This window comes from Schistosoma mansoni, chromosome W, assembly GCF_000237925.1.
Source record: "Schistosoma mansoni strain Puerto Rico chromosome W, complete genome".
NCBI lineage: Eukaryota > Metazoa > Platyhelminthes > Trematoda > Strigeidida > Schistosomatidae > Schistosoma > Schistosoma mansoni.
Genome location: NC_031502.1, coordinates 56,465,678 through 56,484,509, shown reverse-complemented (window position 1 = coordinate 56,484,509; position 18,832 = coordinate 56,465,678). Strand labels below are relative to the sequence as shown.

The following is an 18,832-nucleotide window of genomic DNA, read 5'->3' as shown; positions in this document are numbered from 1 at the left end:
AACTTACGTCACCTATGGCGTAGACGAGATATCCGTCTATCAATTAAGGGACGAGTATACTGCGCATCAGTTCGTTCTGTTCTACTTTACGGCCGTGAAACATGGCCATTAAGAGTAGAAGATACTCGTAGGTTACTAGTATTTGACCACAGATGCCTTAGAAATATTGCTCGCATCTGCTGGGATAACCGGGTAAGTAATAGTGAGGTTAGACGCAGGGTATTAGGGAACGATGGTAAATCAGTTGATGAGGTGATGAATCTTCATCGACTGAGATGGTTGGGCCATGTGTTACGTAGGCCTGAACATCGATTACCACGACGTGCAATGTTGACTAGTGTAGGGGATGGTTGGAAGAGAGTTAGGGGTGGCCAAACCAAAACACGGCATCAGTGCTTGAATCACTAACTTCTAGTCTGAGCCATGTTGGTAGATGCAGACTACCTGGTTGGGGTCCGCGTGACTATCGTAACCAATGGTTGGAGACTCTGGGTGACATGGCTCAGAATCGATCACAATGGCCTAGGTGTATACACTCTTTATCTTCCCTTAAACCTTGAGATTAAAATTGCTTCATATCTCTCTTCCTTCCTATACTATATCCTTATATACAACCTTTCTTTATATACTACCACCACTAAATTAATTACTTCTATGGATCCGGTGTCCATCTTGTTGTGCTAACGAGGTATGGCAACTTGGACCGATGCATATATGTGCCTGGTCCTACGTTGTCGCTGACTGACTGACTGACTGCGTGAGCGCTGTGATACTTCCCGCGTGCCCAAACTGAAGCAGGTGGTTTCCTTAGGTGGCCACACCTGGAGCCTTTGACCTAAAGGTCTGATCCACAAGGCAGTGGAGCATCGTAAGTTGATACAGTCCCATGGTAGCCGGTGACCAACGATTGGTTCATACGTCATTTGTTCCCTCAGGATACTGGAGCCCATGTGCACCATTGGTTTGGAATGAGGGTTTTCCAACTCCGCTGTATGAACTTTCCGTGCCCACCAACCCGGTTAAAGCGCCAGACATTCGCTTTTCGTCCTCTCAATTTCGTAAATAACACCCGCGGCACGAGTAGGACTTTTCTGGATGGGGCTATATATGCGTAGCGATGTGAGAGCATTTTGAGTGGCAGAGAGAGAACTCTCCCCACTCTCGGCCGTACTAGGGCATTTGGGTGCCAGCTACTTACTTGTGATTTGATATGGTCAATTGAAGCTAGACCACCATGGAAAACCTGGAAGCACTGGACGGCCGTTTCGTCCTATTGTGGGACTCCTCAGTGGCAGTGTGCATCCACGATCCCACCTTGCGAGACTCGAATCCAGGACCTATAAGTTTCGCGCGCGAGCGCTCAACCACTAGAACACTGGATTAATCAACCCAAAGAACTGCAACAACAACTGAAATCATCATAAACAACTTGAAACCATACCCATCCTATGATTTTGTGAACCAACCAAAGGCGATTTGAATAAATACAACATTTTTTCAAGTGTTGTTTTTTTACATTGACCGGAATAAAATGAGTATGTATATGTATAGATATGAATGTTTGCATATATCAAAATGGTACATTAGAAAGAGATTGACTAGTAACGAAAAAAAACGAATACCAGCTACAGTAGTGAGAGAAAAATTGTTCCAAGCGATATAACACAAGAAGAAAAAACAGACAAGCTCCATTAATTCATAGTTAACAAGAACTTCTTTTATTCTTATAGGCAACACTCATGTTAAGATTGAGTATTCATTGAATTCACCTGTCATTCCGATCTGTGCAAATATACACAAACACAACAATACAGTTGATAAACAGAGGTGATCATCTTGATTGACCGCGCACATAAAGATTAAGAGTGAAATAAGAAAGTGTTTTTTTTCGGCCTCGTTTCTTGTAATCATTATCCTTTCACAATTGTTTCACCAAGAATTTCATAGATAATTTAGAGTGTGAATGATGATAAAGAACAATGAGAATATGTTACCTATAATGACTGACTGTGCGTGAATCAGTTTGAGTGCGTATATATGGTAAAGTGAATAAGATAGAAGCGTAAACAATATAACTGTCCTTATTTTTACTTTTACATAGAACACATAAGATTGGAATATGATAAATAGATGCACAATAAAAAAAACACAATTCCCATCAAAACATTAGAATACTTTACGAAAATGCAAAAGGTTTATATATAGATAGATATTAAAAAAGATGTTGTTTTACTGTGTACACACAACGAACGATTATATAATAATTAATCCTTACATATATAGAATCATAACCGCCGACTATAACGGTAATAAAGAGGTCCGAATTACTCCTGATGTATTCCTATCGAAAAAGAGAAGAGAAAAAATTGATAAAAGAAATAATTGAGCAAGAAGGTTGGTCAAGAATATCAGTCAGTCAGTCAGTTACAACGTAGGACTCTGTACGTACGTACATCAGTTCGAGCTGCCATACCATATTAGCACAGAAATGCAGCTACCGATTCATATCCCATAGTGGTAGAAGGAGTAAAAGTATAAGCATTATGTGAAAGATTAGGGTTCGAAGATGCTATTGAAGGAGTATAATACAGTGAAATAAATTTAAAAAGAGAAAAAAGATAGGGACATGATGAATTCAGATTAGAATTTGGTAGAACACAAAGAGTGAATGCACCTTAGCCATTGCAAACGATTTTGAGCCATGTCATTCAAGGTCTCTAACCATCGATTGCTATCATCTCGCGCATCCCAAACAGGTAGTCTACACGGACCAACATGACTCAGTCCACTTGTCAGTGACTCCATGGATTTGTGCCACGTTTTGGTCTGGCCGCCCCTAGCTTTCTTCCAACCTACTCCTACACCATAAAACATCGCATGTCGGCGCAGTCGGTGGTTGGGCATATGTAACACGTGTCCCAGTCATCTCAACTGATAAAGTTTCATTACTTCATCAATCGATTTGCCATCCTTGCCTATTACCCGTTTCCTAACAACTGCATTAATTACTCGCTGGTCCCAGGATATACGAGCAATGCTTTGAAGACAAGAATAACCCTTCCAAACTATGTTAAAATATTGAATGAAAAATGTAAGATATGAAAATACAAAACAAGATGGCATCATCCTTATCAAATAGAAACTCTAGGTTAGTATTTTATTTTTAATAGTTTTTCTTATCATTAAAGCCTCTTTATTAAAGGGTCAAAGTCCATGGATAAACAAACAACAAAACTATCAAAGTTCAGTTAGTAAAGAGAAATAATTGACTACACTGATTATTTAAATATGAATGAAATCAAATCTGGAATATGTATGTACATTAACCGGTAAATGATGAAGATTAGTGGTCAACACACACACACACACACAATTTGAATAGGTTACAGCTGCTCAAACACCAGGTAAGAACTAACTATCAATAACTTCTAACAACTTCGCTAAATGCACAAAAATTGACTGATCACTTCGACCGCTTACAGTTCGTGTTTTCTAAAGTCCCTAACAATTCTATTTTTTGCGAATACGAATCAGGAAGTCAGTACCTGCCTACACAGAACAAACCAGGAGTCAATGACTTGAAAAGATAGGTTATATTTAGCTACCACTAAGCGTTTTAGAACACTCTTTTACGTTGGTCAGTAAACGTATAAGTAGGCAGTAACATAAAAATAAAACAAAAAATATATTGTTCTGAGTAGATACCTGAATTCCAGTTTTTGCTAGGATTAACCACATTATTCATCGCGAAACAGGAGTCTCCGAAATTCGAACTAATAACAGGGTTGTAGTACACAGACTCATTTGTAGGAATTCCACTACCAGAAACATTTGTCAAAGGTTCAATAACGGGAGTAGCTGAAGGAATGTTTACTGATCTAAGCATTGAAGAAGCAATCTGAGAATTATTTGACGTTATAAAACGACCGAATTCTAGTGAAGATTGATTAACTGGTTGAGGAGATAATTGCATAGAATGTGATTGATTTTGTAATAGATTATCGTTGGCAACTGCTAAAGGGATTGTTTGAACAATATTTGGAATTGAACCAGTGGCAGCAAGAAATCCAGTCGCTTGATTCATTGTATAAACAGGACTATTTCGATAATTTATTTGTCCACTATTGTTATTAGGCATACCAACGCCACCAACAACCGCAGCCGCCGCTGCAGCTAATGATATAGGATTACCATTATTGACCATAGTTTGTGGTTGCATCTCCATTTGTTGTTGTTGTTGCTGTTGTGCGCACAGGTTAGCATAATATGTTTCCGTCGGTGAACGAACATGTGAACCAGGCGGTGGTGCTGGAGGATATCCATTATATCGAAAGTGTGGATTTTTCAAATCTAAACTATTCACAATCTATGATTGATGATAAACAATAACAAACAATGATAAATAATAAATTATAGTGATGATAATTATGATGTTAAATTTATGTGGTAAGATTATAATTTATGGACATTTGTGAGGTATAACAAGGTGGTTTTGAGAAACTTTACATCCCAAGACCAAAATAAGGTTATGAATCAGTGCTAGAAATCGGAGTAAGGGTTTCTATCACGAAATGACATCAACTCTAATGTAGAGATGCTATTTATTTAACGATATGGATGAATGAACTTCGAGAAAAGACTTAAAAGTTGGTTTGTTTATAAATTACAGTCCCACCGTTTATATAAATATGAAAGGTGACGAATTTTTATCAAAAACAGTTAACTATTACTGAAGTTTGGCCGGACACTGTCAGCAACAGCGTTTTATGGTAGAGGACAAACAAGCTTCCAGTTGAAGAGGAAATTAGGAAAAGACGTTGGAAGTGGATAGGACATACATTAAGGAAATCACCAATGTGCATTACAAGGCAATCCCTAACTTGGAATCCGGAAGGGAAGCGGAAAAGAGGAAGGCCAAAGAACACATTACGTCGGGAAATAGAAGCAGATATGAAAAGAATGAATAAAAACTGGAAGGAACTGGAAAGGATTGCCCTGGACAGAGTTGGATGAAGAATGCTGGTGAGCGGCCTATGCTCCTCGACGAGGGGTAACAGGCGTAAGTAAGTAATTACTGAAGTTCATATTCTATGAATACAAATAAACAACTATAGTCACGTATTCAATGAAGTAGTACATTTGTTTCCAATGATAAATTACGTTATGGTCACAAAAGTTGAAACAGTCATCGACTAATTAATTCCTTACGTGTTATGATTAGACAACAGGGTTTATTTATTAAAAGATAGAAACTAACTGATGGAACTGTGAATACCTCGAGTAACTCAAATTATGATAACTATGCACAGCTATTGTCTATTTACAACAAAGAATGTCAACTAAGCAGTAGTACAATCATAGTGAAAAAAATTTATTTTATTTTATTTAAACACATAAATATTGGTACAAAAAGCACCAGATAAATATGCGCCTCACAAATCTCATTTGATTTGTGTGGGGGCTGAGATACTGCCTAGGTGCCCAGATTGAAGCAGATGGTTTTCTTAGGGGGCCACACCCCGAGCCTTTGAGCTAAAGGTCTGATCCACAAGGCAGTGGAGCATCGTGAGGAGATGCAGTCCCATGGTAGCCGGTGACCAATAACTGGTTCATACGCCATTTGTTCCCTCAAGATACCGGAGCCCATGTGCACTATTAGTTTGGAATCAGAGCTTTCCAACTCCCCTAGGTAGATCCTTCTTATCCATCAACCCGGTTTAAGCACCGAACATTCGCTTTTTGTCCTCTCAATTTCGTAAATAACACCCCCGCCATGAGAAGGCAGTGAGTAGGACTTCCCTGGCAGGGGCTGTATACGCGTGGCCATGTGAAAGCATTTTGAGAGGGAGAGCAGACTCTCCCCACTCTCGGCCGTACCAGGGCATTTGTGGGCTCGAGATTTATTTGTCGAAAACCCAATACCTAGCTCTATATAGTGTGAGTAGATTTATACAGTCACCGAAAGAAATCACATTTGCAATCATATATTATTTCGGATAGAACATGAAGTACCACTGTATACAGCCAAACCAACATAAACGTAATTTTGTATGTCAGTCCGTGGCAATGTGAACCTGATACGTGTGTACATCGATTCAAGTTTTCATATATCCCAATAGTAAAGATAGATATAAAATTGTCAGACCAAATCTCAGAATAGTAGAAGTAGTAACAGTATCGGTGGTAATGAAAAAAGATTAGGCATCGAAGATACAATTCAGGTAAATATAAATCAGTAAAATAGAAAAATCTTGTATAACAAAATAAAGGTATCGAATACAAAAATACTGTATCATGATATACCTTTGTTTCACTCCCAGGAACTATCAATTCGATTTGAACATCATAGGATTGTCTAGAATTAGCATGCATAACAACACGTCCATTAAGTGACTGACCTTCTTGAACAAATAATGGTGTTCCCAAAAGACAACGCACCTGATTGAGTATAAGATAATAATAAAAATAAATGAAAGTTCTGGTATTTTTTAAGATTTGTGAAATCGAAGCACTTTTGTGATAAGAAAAGTTAACTAACGTATAAATGAATTCAAAAAAAGAGTAAAACCTTTTAGTACTTAAATAAAAATTTACTATGCACACTCAACTTGAAAATAAAAGATGATACGTGCATCTGATCTGCAGGTTTATGATCTAATATATACAAGTACAGAAAACTATGCTAGCTGTGTATCAATTTAAAGAATTATTGTCTAATAATCTGGATTGTGCAGATTTTCTTATAGGCATCTTGTTCATGATAGACACGATAAACATGTATGGATTTCTCCTGGAAGCTTCCTCTAAATCATACACTCTTTATCTTCCCTTAAACCTTAAAATAAAAATTGCTTCATAACGTTCTTCCTTCCTATACTATATCTTTATATAAAACCCCGACCGTTGCTGCTACCTTGACGTGGTGGTCGAGCTTGTCTATCGTGATAAACTAATCGAGCTATACTGGCTGGAACAATCGTTCCTCAAGGTCCTACCATGCCAGACAGGTCGGTTGAAGAGCGGTAAGACTAAAGGCAGCAAACCCAAGGTCCGAAGGCGAAGTCGTACTGCTGACTGTACAGAGGTGTGACAGCAGTAAGGTGTTTCCTTCAGACAACCAGCATGACAGCGATGCTGCCTTCCCACAAGGAGGGGTGGGGTTAGAAAAGGTCGACCCTAAAAATGCACACCTCACCTTATCCCACGGATATCCGTCTCCGGCGGTAAGGTCCTTTGAAGAACGGAGCTAACACATCAAAAATCCCCCACAAAAAGGTCGTGTGTGACCGACCTCAAGCAGTTGTCCCTTGGGCACTACGGTCACGCTCTCAGGTCATTAAGACCACTTCTAACCCAATTTCCTTTTCAGGTACCTCTAGAGGAACCCTTCCACGGTGTGGGCAACCTTTAACAGCACTCAAGACCGCTGACTCCGCACAAAGTCGTGACCTGTGGAGGTTAACTTTGTTAGGAGTGAGGTTCACCCTACCATCTAACGCTGTATAATGATTGGAATTTATACTACGTATTAACTAAGATTACTAAATATTGGTTTTTGAATACATCAGCTCAATACTATCAAAACAACTATGAAGTCTAAAGATCTTAGATTACACCGTGTACATTGCTGAGGAGTATAAATAATGAAACAAACGCCCAAGTGTCCTTTGGTTTTTAATGGATATTTAGTCAATATTACTGTCTGTGATGTGGCTAGCGCCAAATTCATTTCGAATGGTCTTGTATAAATGTTTACATTATTTTTATTATTCCTTGAGTGATTCTTATAAAGTCAAGACAGAGATCCATAAAATTTCCAGACTATGGTTAGGAAAATATTTAATTTATTGAGATCGGACTTGTGTACTCATCATTGAACCATAACTTATGTGTGAAGGTTGGTGAAACCACCTACTTGGCTATCAAATATACACAAATATGTGTACAATATGAAACACCAGATCCGACAAGTCATCACATCAAACTCAATGATTACACTGATCTATTTTCTCTTTAAGCTAATATTGTTGTGCATTGATTTGAACAACAGTGGGAAAATTGTTTTTTTATAAATGAACCTCCGTGGTGAGGAAGGATAGAAGACTAACAAACTTAATACGCACACATATAAAGAATAAAATTTGTTAAAACTGATAGTAAATTTATTTTGTCTTACCTGATACCAATGAGTAAGTGGTTCAGTTGGTGCAGTTGACAACCAAACATCTCGCTGAGAACCTAAGAAACCAACATCAAACCAAAATGCAAGACCATGGATCTAGATTTGTACCGAAAAACAGAGAATAAAATGGGAAAAAGAAGTGTAAAAGTTACAATCAGCTATAGAATAAGTTAGTATTTATAAACATTTACAGTGCAATGTATAAGAGGACGGCTAGGATAATTCATACTTCCATCTACATCCTAAAATGAGATCGAATGGAGTATAGTTTCCATGTTGTGGTTGATATTAAACGATGACGAGTTCTAATCTCTCAATACCCCTTGCATTTGTGTGAATGGTATATTACAATTATTGATCTTTAATACACCTTTCTTAACCAGTTTTAATGAACACTCTTTGTTCGCTTCACAAAATAGATACATCGATTATGCAAACAAATCTTCAAATCTAATAATGAAAATTAATCTTGTTTATTTTAAATAATTTCACTAAAACATAATTAATACACGTATTATCCCTTATACGATCACCCTGACTTATTGTCGCCACCATTTTTAACGATCAAACTGTTACCATATTCGATTAAGTTCTTGAAAACGTATATTGAAAATGATAAATGGAACAGCATGAATTTACAAGATCTTTTCGTTGAAAGGAATTATACATAAACTACATTGTTTTCTTCCCAATGATTCAAATATTTAATATTCAATTAATGAATCGTAAATTTGGATCAACTCTTATCGGATAACGAAATTCTGGACAATTGGAAAGAACACCGTTATTAGCCCCCAAATGCCCTGGTACGGCCGAGAGTGGGGAGGGCCCGCCCCCATTCACTCGAAATGTTCTCACATGGTCACGCGTATATAGCCTCTACCAGCGAAGTCCTACTCACTGCCTTCTCGTGGTGGTGCTGTTTGAGAGAACAAAAAGTGAATGTCCGGGTTGGTTGACACAGAAATTCCACCTAGGGGAGTTGGAAAACTCTGATTCCAAACTAATGGTGCACATGGGATCCAGTATCCTGAGGGAACAAATGGTGTATGAACCAATAGTTGGTCACCAGCTACCATGGGACTGCATCTCCAAACGATGCTCCACTGCCTTGTGAATCAGACCTTTAGGTCGAAGGCTCCGGGTGTGGTCCCTTAAGAAACCCACCTGCTTCGATTCTGGCACCCGGGCAGTATCATAGCTCTCACACAATTAGATGAAATGACAACTTTTGTGTGGTACATATATATTTGGCGCCCCCTTATACCAATATTTATGTTTTCAAATAATAATAATAATACCGTTATTAGCTGAGAAACTGATATACAGACCACATTCCTAGATAAGTAATTTTGATTAGTTATTTTCATGAAATCACATTCTGCAGTGATTTTGTTTCACAACATAATTCATATAATAAAAAACTAAGGAAAAATTTACATCATTCAGTCAGTAAGTCAGTCACGACGTAGAACTTCGTACCTATGTACATCAGTTCGAGTTGCCATACCACATGAACACAGAGATGCAGTTGTCCATTCAAATCCCATAGTAGTAGAAGTAGTAAGAGTATAAGCAGTAATCAGAAAGATTAGGGTTCGAAGATGTTATGGAAGGAGTATAATACAGTGAAATAAATTTGAAAAGAGAATAAAGATAGAGACATGAAGAATTCAGATTAGAATTTGGCAGAACACAAAGAGTGGATGCACCTTCGCCATTGCAAACGAATTTAAGACATGTCATTCAAGGTCTCTAACCATCGATTGCTATCATCTCGCGCATCCCAAACAGGTAGTCTACACGGACCAACATGGTTCAGTCCACCTGTCAGTGACTTCATGGATTTGTGTCACGTTTTGGTCTGGCCGCTCCTAGCTTTCTTTCAACCTACTCTTACATCATAAAACATTGCACGTCGAATTTACATCATTCAATTCATCAAATATCTCTGATATTATATCGTATTATGTAGTGTAAGTTTAAATCAGTTTCAAAATGTATAAAACTATAAACTGGTGTAGACTAAAATATAAAGCTTGTATAAAGTTACATGAGTCAATATAGGTGAGACTATTTAGCATATTTATGAATTAAACTATTATTGGTCCATTTTAGTTAATTATGAGGTAATAACACATACTCAATAATTTTCTTTGACCATATTGAATTAAATATTTGAATACAACAATGTTTGGGAGATCCTAAATGTGATCTCTGAATTATTTTCCATTTGTGTACTAGAACACCTACTTTCAACCGAAGAAGGTATATAATACATGGACTTGGTTTATTTTTTACAGCAGTCCGGCGCTTTAACCGTGTTGGTGGACACGGAAAGTCCACCTAGAGGAGTTGGAAAACCCTGATTCCAAACAATGGTGCACATGAGCTCCAGTATCCTGAGGGAACGAATGGCTTATGAATCAATCGTTCGTCACCAGCTACCATGGGACTGCGTCTCCTCACGATGCTCCACTGCCTTGTGGATCAGACCTTTAGGTCAAAGGCTCCGGTTGTGGCCTCCTAAGAAAACCACTGCTTCAGTTTGGGTACATGGGCAGTATCACAGCCCTCACACAAATCAAATGAGATTTGTGCGGCACATATGTATTCGGTGCCTTTTTGTACCAATATTTATATGTTCAAATAAATAAAATAATTTTTACAGCAACCAGTAATATGAAAAGATTGCAAGCATACAAAGACATTCGATTATCTAAACCAATGAAACGGAAGAAAAACTTACTGTAGAACAGGTTGTAATTTGATAATTTAGAGGAATATCGATTGAACTTAGTTCGGATTCGGATACAGTACGGAAATCCACTTTGTGTATACATGGTAGTGCTGGACAAATACCAATATCAAAAGTGTCGACTATAGGTTGATTGAAGTATTCCGTAACGGCAGCATTACGTAGAGCAGTTAGATCCATGCCATGAAAACTCTGGTTTGGAGAGAAGTATGTGCAATTATAAAAGCCGGTGAAAACATTAACGACTATGCATTGTAATAGTACACTTTGGAGAGAAGTAAAATTGACAATAATAATAGGATTTTGATTAGAATTGACCATTAATACTATCAATCGCTAAATGCGCTGAGTAGTATTATCAAGAGTTGTAAAATAAAAAATTAGAAAGGGTATATTAGTAATTAACGCAAACATGCAATGCCTTAATGTATATTTCTTCTTAACACAAATTGCATTGAAAAGGAAATGTTCATGTAAAAATAGCTAAACATTTAGAAGGGATAGACTGAACAAACAAAGAATCTTAAGAAACAATGGATTAATTTGGATGAATGTAACTCATTTACCAAGTACACATTGATTAAGCCGGCTTTGAGCTAGATTGTATGAGGGTTAGTAATAGTAACCGTTTGACTGAATCGAAGTAGACGAAGTAGTGTTATGACATACGACCTACTGGTCAAAATGTAAATGCTATAACCGGTGATCGTCCCAACTTCTACATATTTTAACATTACACAGATGAGATCGGTGAATAGAAGTGAGAAATGGAATTTTAATGAGATAATAAATGGTGACAAAAACAGTCTTTTTAATTAGACTCATTTTCAACACTTGCACACACATAATTAAAATGTAAGGCGAATTACTTACTCCACATCATAAAATAAATATAACTTTATTACTAACGGCTGCAGTATTCATACTCTTCTAGGGTTACTACCTGTCCCAAGCCTACACAAAAGAGGAGGATTGGGCATAGTGTCAGCAACCTCATCCCGTAGGAGAACACCAACCTAATCACATTTGACGAAGAAGTTCTGAAGGTGGAAGCCTTCACTTATTTGGACAGCATTATCGATGAACAGGAAGGATCGGACGCATACGTAACGGCAAGGATTGGCAAAGTAAGGACAGCACTTCGACAATTTAAAAACATGTAGAACTAGAAACAACTATCAATCAACTTGAAAGTCAGAATCTGCAACACGAACGTCAAGACAGTTCTAATGTATGTAGCTGGAACTTGGAGGGCTGCTACAACCATCATCAAAAACGTACAGGTATTTATAAAAAACTATCTGCGCAAGATACTCAATGTCCGTTGACCGGATACCATCAGCAACGACCTACTGGGAAAGAGGACAGACCAGCTCCCAGCTGAAGAAGAAATTGAGGAAAGACGCTGGAAGTGGGTAGGACATATATTGCGGAAATCAAATCGCATCACGAGGAAAAGGCTAACTTGGAATCCTCATGGGGAAAATCAAAGAACACACTGCGTCGGGATCCGGAAGAAGACATCAAAAGGATGAACAGCAACTGAAAATAATTAGAAAAAGATTGTCCAGGAAAGAATTCAGTTAAGAATGCTTGCGGGCGGCATATGCTCTTCAGCGAGGGGCAACAGGCGTTAGTGAATCATGAAGTTTGCAATGATTGTCTACTCGTTACAGCGAAATCGTAGTCAATTTGCTTAGTGATACTACCTAATCCCCTTATCTGATCTGCATTTTCTTGGATTTACTTTATCACAAAACAGATCAGTTGAATAGAGACAGGATTAGAATACATTAATTCCGTGAACGAAGTAACAATGCTGACCCTCGGTATAGCGACAACCAACCGGAGATATTAAAAGTATCAAGCCTATGAAGTAGGACAACTACGCTTTATCTGAGGTGTGAGCAATCAAGATGTTAATCATCTGAGCCGCCCCATTCAAATAACTGTCAACCCTATGTTTCTTTACTCATCAAATCGACTTTTTGTCTCATGCTTGATAACCACTTCTGATGCCTCGAGTTTTCGAGATGCTAAATCTAGACACCTGAGAACGCCATTCAAGACACATACGGACAAACAGTATCGCTAATATTGGGCGTTGGAGAGAACCAGTGGAGAAATCTAGATTCTAAGAGCACAATATTTGATAAACACGTGCAGTTGTGTTTAACTCACCATAAACAAACTACAGTATGGAGATCTTCGAGTTTAGGTCGAAGATAAAATTATCACGTATGCAGCCAATGATAATTTGCAAGGGCAAGATAACTCGAGAGTAGCAATTAGCAGGGATTAAACGGATAATGCTTTTACAATGTTGTGGATGCAAACGAATAAAATAATTTGTACACTACTAAACTAACCTGTTGATACCAAAAGTTAGCTTTCCCGTACTGTTCAGCGAAGAGTGCCTCATCACTAAATGGGACAATATACAAATTTGCTACAGACGGGAACATTATTCCGGGACAAGGTAATGACTTATTAGATAATTTTGTCGCACCATCATGTACCTGATCCTCTATATCAATATCTTCACAGTCCAACTCATCAGTTAATACTTCATCAGAATGCTCAGAATCTGACAACTGTTTGACATATGGTGATTGATCATCTTCATCAAGTCGCTCACGCTCACGTCTGTTCTGCTTCTTTTTTACCGGTTGTCGAAGATGTGGAGCTAGGAACTTTCTCGCATGAACATACGATTCTAACATTCGCTCGTTGTATAACATATAGCCCATTGGCTCAGATATAATGACATCCACTGGTTCGGGCAAAGTGATTTCTTCTATTTTCCCACTAAAAATAAAATAGTTTTAGTAAGTTTTTGAGTGATAAATTTAACCTAACGTAAGTATTCCAAAATGTGAACTTGATTTCTAAAAAAATGTCTTACGCAGAACAAACAAAATACTAATCTATCTTAAATATGAGAAAAAAATCCATAAATTTAGCTTCAAAGTAAATGCCAATAAGGGCCGGTAAATAACAAATGTAGAAATGACGAATAGATTGTTGACATTGTATATTACACTTCAGTCCAGAGTTGATAACTTACTAGCACGGTACGAACTTTCTTAGTACCTTAATATCATGGTCGGAGAACATTAATAAGGTACTAAACCTTTCGGTATACTGATACCTCAAGTATAAATACTGAATTAAATCAGTAGTGTCTGAACTGGTGGTTTCTGAAGTTGAAGATTATTGGAATCCAAATGTTCCTGAATGATGCAATTCAGATTGAATTACACATGTAATCATCATGATGTCAATACCAGATATCGATTACCAGATGTTGCACAAGCAGTAAACACCCACATTTAAGTCGACAAGTCTAATGCAATAAGCGATTGATGGGGTATTTATTTAAGTCAACAACTTTAAAAATGTACATAATTTCACAATAATTCATTAAAATCATTAAAAGAGCAGTTGTTTGCAATTTGTGCTTTTGCTTAAATTGACTATCTAGTCGGAGACTTCGTGGTGTAATATATTGGACTGGATGAGATTTTAAAACACTAGATAAATAATCATAAGCAATCATAAACACTAACCAACCTGATGACAACAATGCGTCCCGCCAATTTATTTGCTTGAACTAGACTATTACAGTGAGTAGCCATATTAGATGCTTCAACAGCATAAACCCTTGTTGCACCAGCTTGGATTGCGAAGAAGCTCAAAATTCCTGAGCCAGCTCCAACATCCAGTACCACTTTTCCGCGAAAGTCAGCGGAAGCATTTGCGAGAATAGCTTTTTGGTAGGTTGAAGTGCGAATATAGTCCTAAGAAATATAAACCAAATAAAAGTAAACTAAGTGTACACTAGTGAATCATTACAAGAAATGAAAATAAGTTGGATAAATGTCCAGAAATCTATTGTAGCTTCATGAACAATACACAAGTTATGCAAGTGTCAAACTCATAATATGTAAATGAGTGATTTAGTTATACGATTGTAAATAAAACCGTGAAATGTTTAGTGCTCAGAAACGAAATGGCTGGTTGGCTCTATTAGGAGTTTGAAAACTTTTTTTAGATGGGTATTAAGATGTTGACTTTCTTTTCAAGCAACAAGTGAAATGCATGGGAGGGATAATCATAAAAACACTTAATAATGGAGTAATCATGCATCACTACCTGCATTTAAAACGCTTTAAGCTGGTAAGTTAAAGGTCACAAATAATTAAGGTAGCAATATATGAACCAGCGGTTACATAATAACTCTAACACATACGTTTATTGCAAATGGCACATTAAGTAAACGATCGTGTAGCTGATTTCTCGAGATTAATGCATGTGGTGAATGTGTATTAACGTCAATGAGGATAATCTAAATTTATGCTCTAAGGGGCGTCAGAAATTTAGTTATGAGGAAAAAAACCTTGCATTTTAGGTTAGGTAACAGTGAACACGTCAAGGTGGAATGTTACAGGAGAGAACAGGCTTACATCACTGAATTCAAATAGGGAGGTATTAGTTAAATAAATATTAAGAATGCACGTTGGGGGTCGAAAACAAAAGAATCTCCAGAATATGGGACATTAAAAGAGAACGCATTCGCGCAGATACGATTATACTTGCAATTTTCATGCGATAATTTGCCCATGAATGTACATTTCGGACAAGCTATCATTTACGTTATCAACGCCCTTAAACAACATACCATTTAACACCGTCCGAGTACACTCTCATGCCATGTACACTTTGAAGGCCAAATAAACTACAACATGTTTGTTGACATAAAAAGGTGTGAAGTTTTAGGGTCTGAAGTGATGTGTTAAGTACTTTATTCTCGTACATAGAAAGGTGAACTCAAAGAAGTGATGGAATCCCATCACTTTTGGTACAAGAAAATCTGTTAATACTGGCAAGAAATGACACCAAAAAAGCTGAAGCTTTGTCGGGATATTTCAGTAAAGTTTTTCTATCAGTAATGAGGAACCACCAACTATTCATTGTGATTGTGGCGGCTTGTTGATGGACTCTGTAGTTATTGAGAAAGATACTGTCTTAGGACTACTTCAGCATCTCAAAACTGATAAGTCCAGTGGTCCTGATGATATTCATCCTAGGATAATGAAAGCCCTATCAGATATAATTGCTGGACCTTTAGCGATACTGTTTGATGTCCCTGCGGCAGTCCAGACTGCCAAGAGACTGGAAAGACGCGATTATTAGTTCGACCTATAAGGCTGGGAGTAGAGATTTATTTAGTAACTATCGACCAGTTAGCTTAACTAGTGTAGTTGTAAAACTAATGGAAAAACTTATTCGGACAGCTGTTATAAACTATGTAGAAGGACATAATCTTTTATCCAGGGAACATGGTGTTTGGAAAGGCCTATCATGTTTGACAAATCTGCTCATTGCAAGAGATGACTGGGCTGAGATCAACATATTCCTGTAGATGTGATTTTCACAGATCTAAGTAAAGCCTTTAATAAGGTCTCCCATTCAGGTCTTGTAACTCGAAACCTTTGGAATTCATCATACGATTATAGACTGGATAAGTGACTTTCTCCATGACAGCAGACAAAAGGTAAGAGTAAATGGAGCTCTCTCATCATGAGAACCTGCAAAAAGTGGAGTTCCCCAAGGCACAATCCTCGGTCCTCTTCTCTTACTTTATGTAAATTAACTACCCAATGTAGCTAAATTATCCGTTCCACTTTTCAGATAGAATAGTATTACAGGATGATCTCAACTCATTGGTGGCATGGATCGACGGGTGGTCACTAGAAGTGAATCCTAACAAGTGTGGTGATGCAAGTAAATAACCATGATGATTCGTATTACTACACAATATGTGGACTCGTGTTACCCAAAGTAAGAAACTACAAAGACTTAGGAGTCAAACTAAGCAATGATCCCAAAACTAACAGTCACTGTAAGGCTGTTGCTGCAAAATGCTATGAGGTATCATGAGCTAGATCTTTCTAGTATTTGGATGAAATGTTTAGATTATTATACCCGGCTTTCGTGAGACTACATTTGGAATATGAGATTCAAGAAGCGAGTCCTTGTTTCATATATGAGGCCGGTATCTTGGAACGAGTCCAACGCCGAGGTACTAAAATGGTAAAAGGTCTATCTGGCCTATCTTATGAAGACAGACTGGGATACCTCAACTTATTTCTGTTATCTTACCGTAGAATACGGGGTGATCTAATATTGGCTTGTCGTATCCTGAACGATGACCTTGGTATTAATGTCTTATCTTTTCCTTCCATCTAGGACTGATCATTTGAGAAGACATTCGAAGAAAGTTCAAAAACCGAGATCAAATCGTCTACGTCTGGAGTTTCGTTTATCGCACCAGGAAGTGAATCACTGGAATTCTTCACTAGAACACCTAATATCAGCACCTGTTGACATATTCAAAACCAGACTGGACCTCCACAGTGTAAAAACTGCAAAGATTAATATAGGTCAATAGACCTATCCTTATTACTTAAGATAGTGAAACCCATAAAATGACACCAACAGTACACATTGAAAGTATCAAGAGATGTCACAAACTGCTTGTCGCAAATTGCACTTCATTGCCCATTTTGTAATGGTGAACGAGCGTGATAAGCAGTTACCAAGACCTTTTAATTTCTATACATTTTCTCTGGTGACTAGTACTGATTACAACTTTCACTGTACTAAAGCATGTATAGGTTTACAATCCAGGTAAATAGACCTGTAAATAAAGGTGAGTAGTGCGATACTCAAACGAAAGTACTTTATCGGGAATTTCGGAGAGTTTCTGAAAACATACCTGCATCATATTTTGTTGCTGACTGATGTAACTGTAGAATTGAAAATACTGTACTGCAGACCAAGAGTCAGTGCGCCTATCGAAAATGGAAGTTCGGGTCTCCTTCTTGTTCTCGTTACATAGCGGTTTCAGTAGATCGGAAGAATTCTGTGCAATTTACTTACAAAATATATAGAACTTACTAAAAAGCCACGGACATCCCCTGGAGAATCAAACCCCAGCAAATACGTTGTGAAAACCGCGTCCCCAACGCATTTTTTCGTACAAACAGCTACTGTTTTTTGTGAGAATCGATATATGTTAGACAAAGAAGAAATATGGATTTCCTTAACAGTTTCATTATCCCTACTTTTGTAGCAATGTAAACACTTTAATGCACTTACCGAACAGAAATCACTTTGGAGTTTCTCAACCCAACTGTCAACCCAGTTCCAAGCGTTCGACAAGTGAACTGGGCCTCATCAAACATACGAAGCTCGACATTATGATACTCCGCTGACATGCCTGCGCGCCAAACTTAATTTCCCCGGGCATGAATCTAGAAGTTATCTTTCAATTACAAAAGCACTCGACGCTCGTAATCATCAGATGCTAGAGTTTATGCATTAAAATCTCATGTTTCAAGCCATTTTAGTGAAGATTTATCCCGAGATAAGTGGTTAAAAATTCCAATGGCGGAGTTTGTTAGATAGGAATGAATAACATAATATTGCTTTGTTACTTACTTTGTGTCCATAATAATCGACCTTAGATCCACCAAGAATCTAAAGCATTAAGTTAATAATCACTGAGATTGACGTCGACTGTTTTCGACTTACCTAGATGTCATTAAATTAGAAATTTACTAACATTTTTGGATTTTCCTTAACCAAGAGTTTCTACATTTTCCCGACAAACTCGCATCTGCAGTGGTCTATATGAATTGCTACACGTGATGTCATATCACGTCTTCCCACTGTTAGTCTATGTTGTTGTACTTTAAAAGTGATGATATAATTCACATTTTCAGATGTATTTCTTCTAACTCTTGGTACAATTGATTTTTTGGAGATTGCATTTGTCTTCATTTATGATTGTCACTCTCAATGTAAATAAAATCGAGGATCTGATT

General features: G+C 37.6%; 1 protein-coding gene across 1 annotated transcript; it reads right to left on the bottom strand.

Moving 5' to 3' along the window:
- Positions 1 to 1,478: 1,478 nt before the first annotated feature.
- Smp_070340 (putative protein arginine n-methyltransferase) lies at positions 1,479 to 18,247 on the bottom strand. The gene is made up of 10 exons (XM_018790251.1): positions 18,105 to 18,247; positions 17,904 to 18,069; positions 17,722 to 17,868; positions 14,514 to 14,740; positions 13,310 to 13,748; positions 10,932 to 11,132; positions 8,177 to 8,278; positions 6,304 to 6,438; positions 3,706 to 4,366; positions 1,479 to 2,341 (listed from the first exon to the last, which is right to left on the bottom strand). The coding sequence occupies exons 1-10, from the start codon at positions 18,221 to 18,223 to the stop codon at positions 2,325 to 2,327; spliced, it is 2,214 nt and encodes a 737-aa protein (XP_018655613.1). The 5' UTR covers positions 18,224 to 18,247; the 3' UTR covers positions 1,479 to 2,324.
- Positions 18,248 to 18,832: the final 585 nt, after the last annotated feature.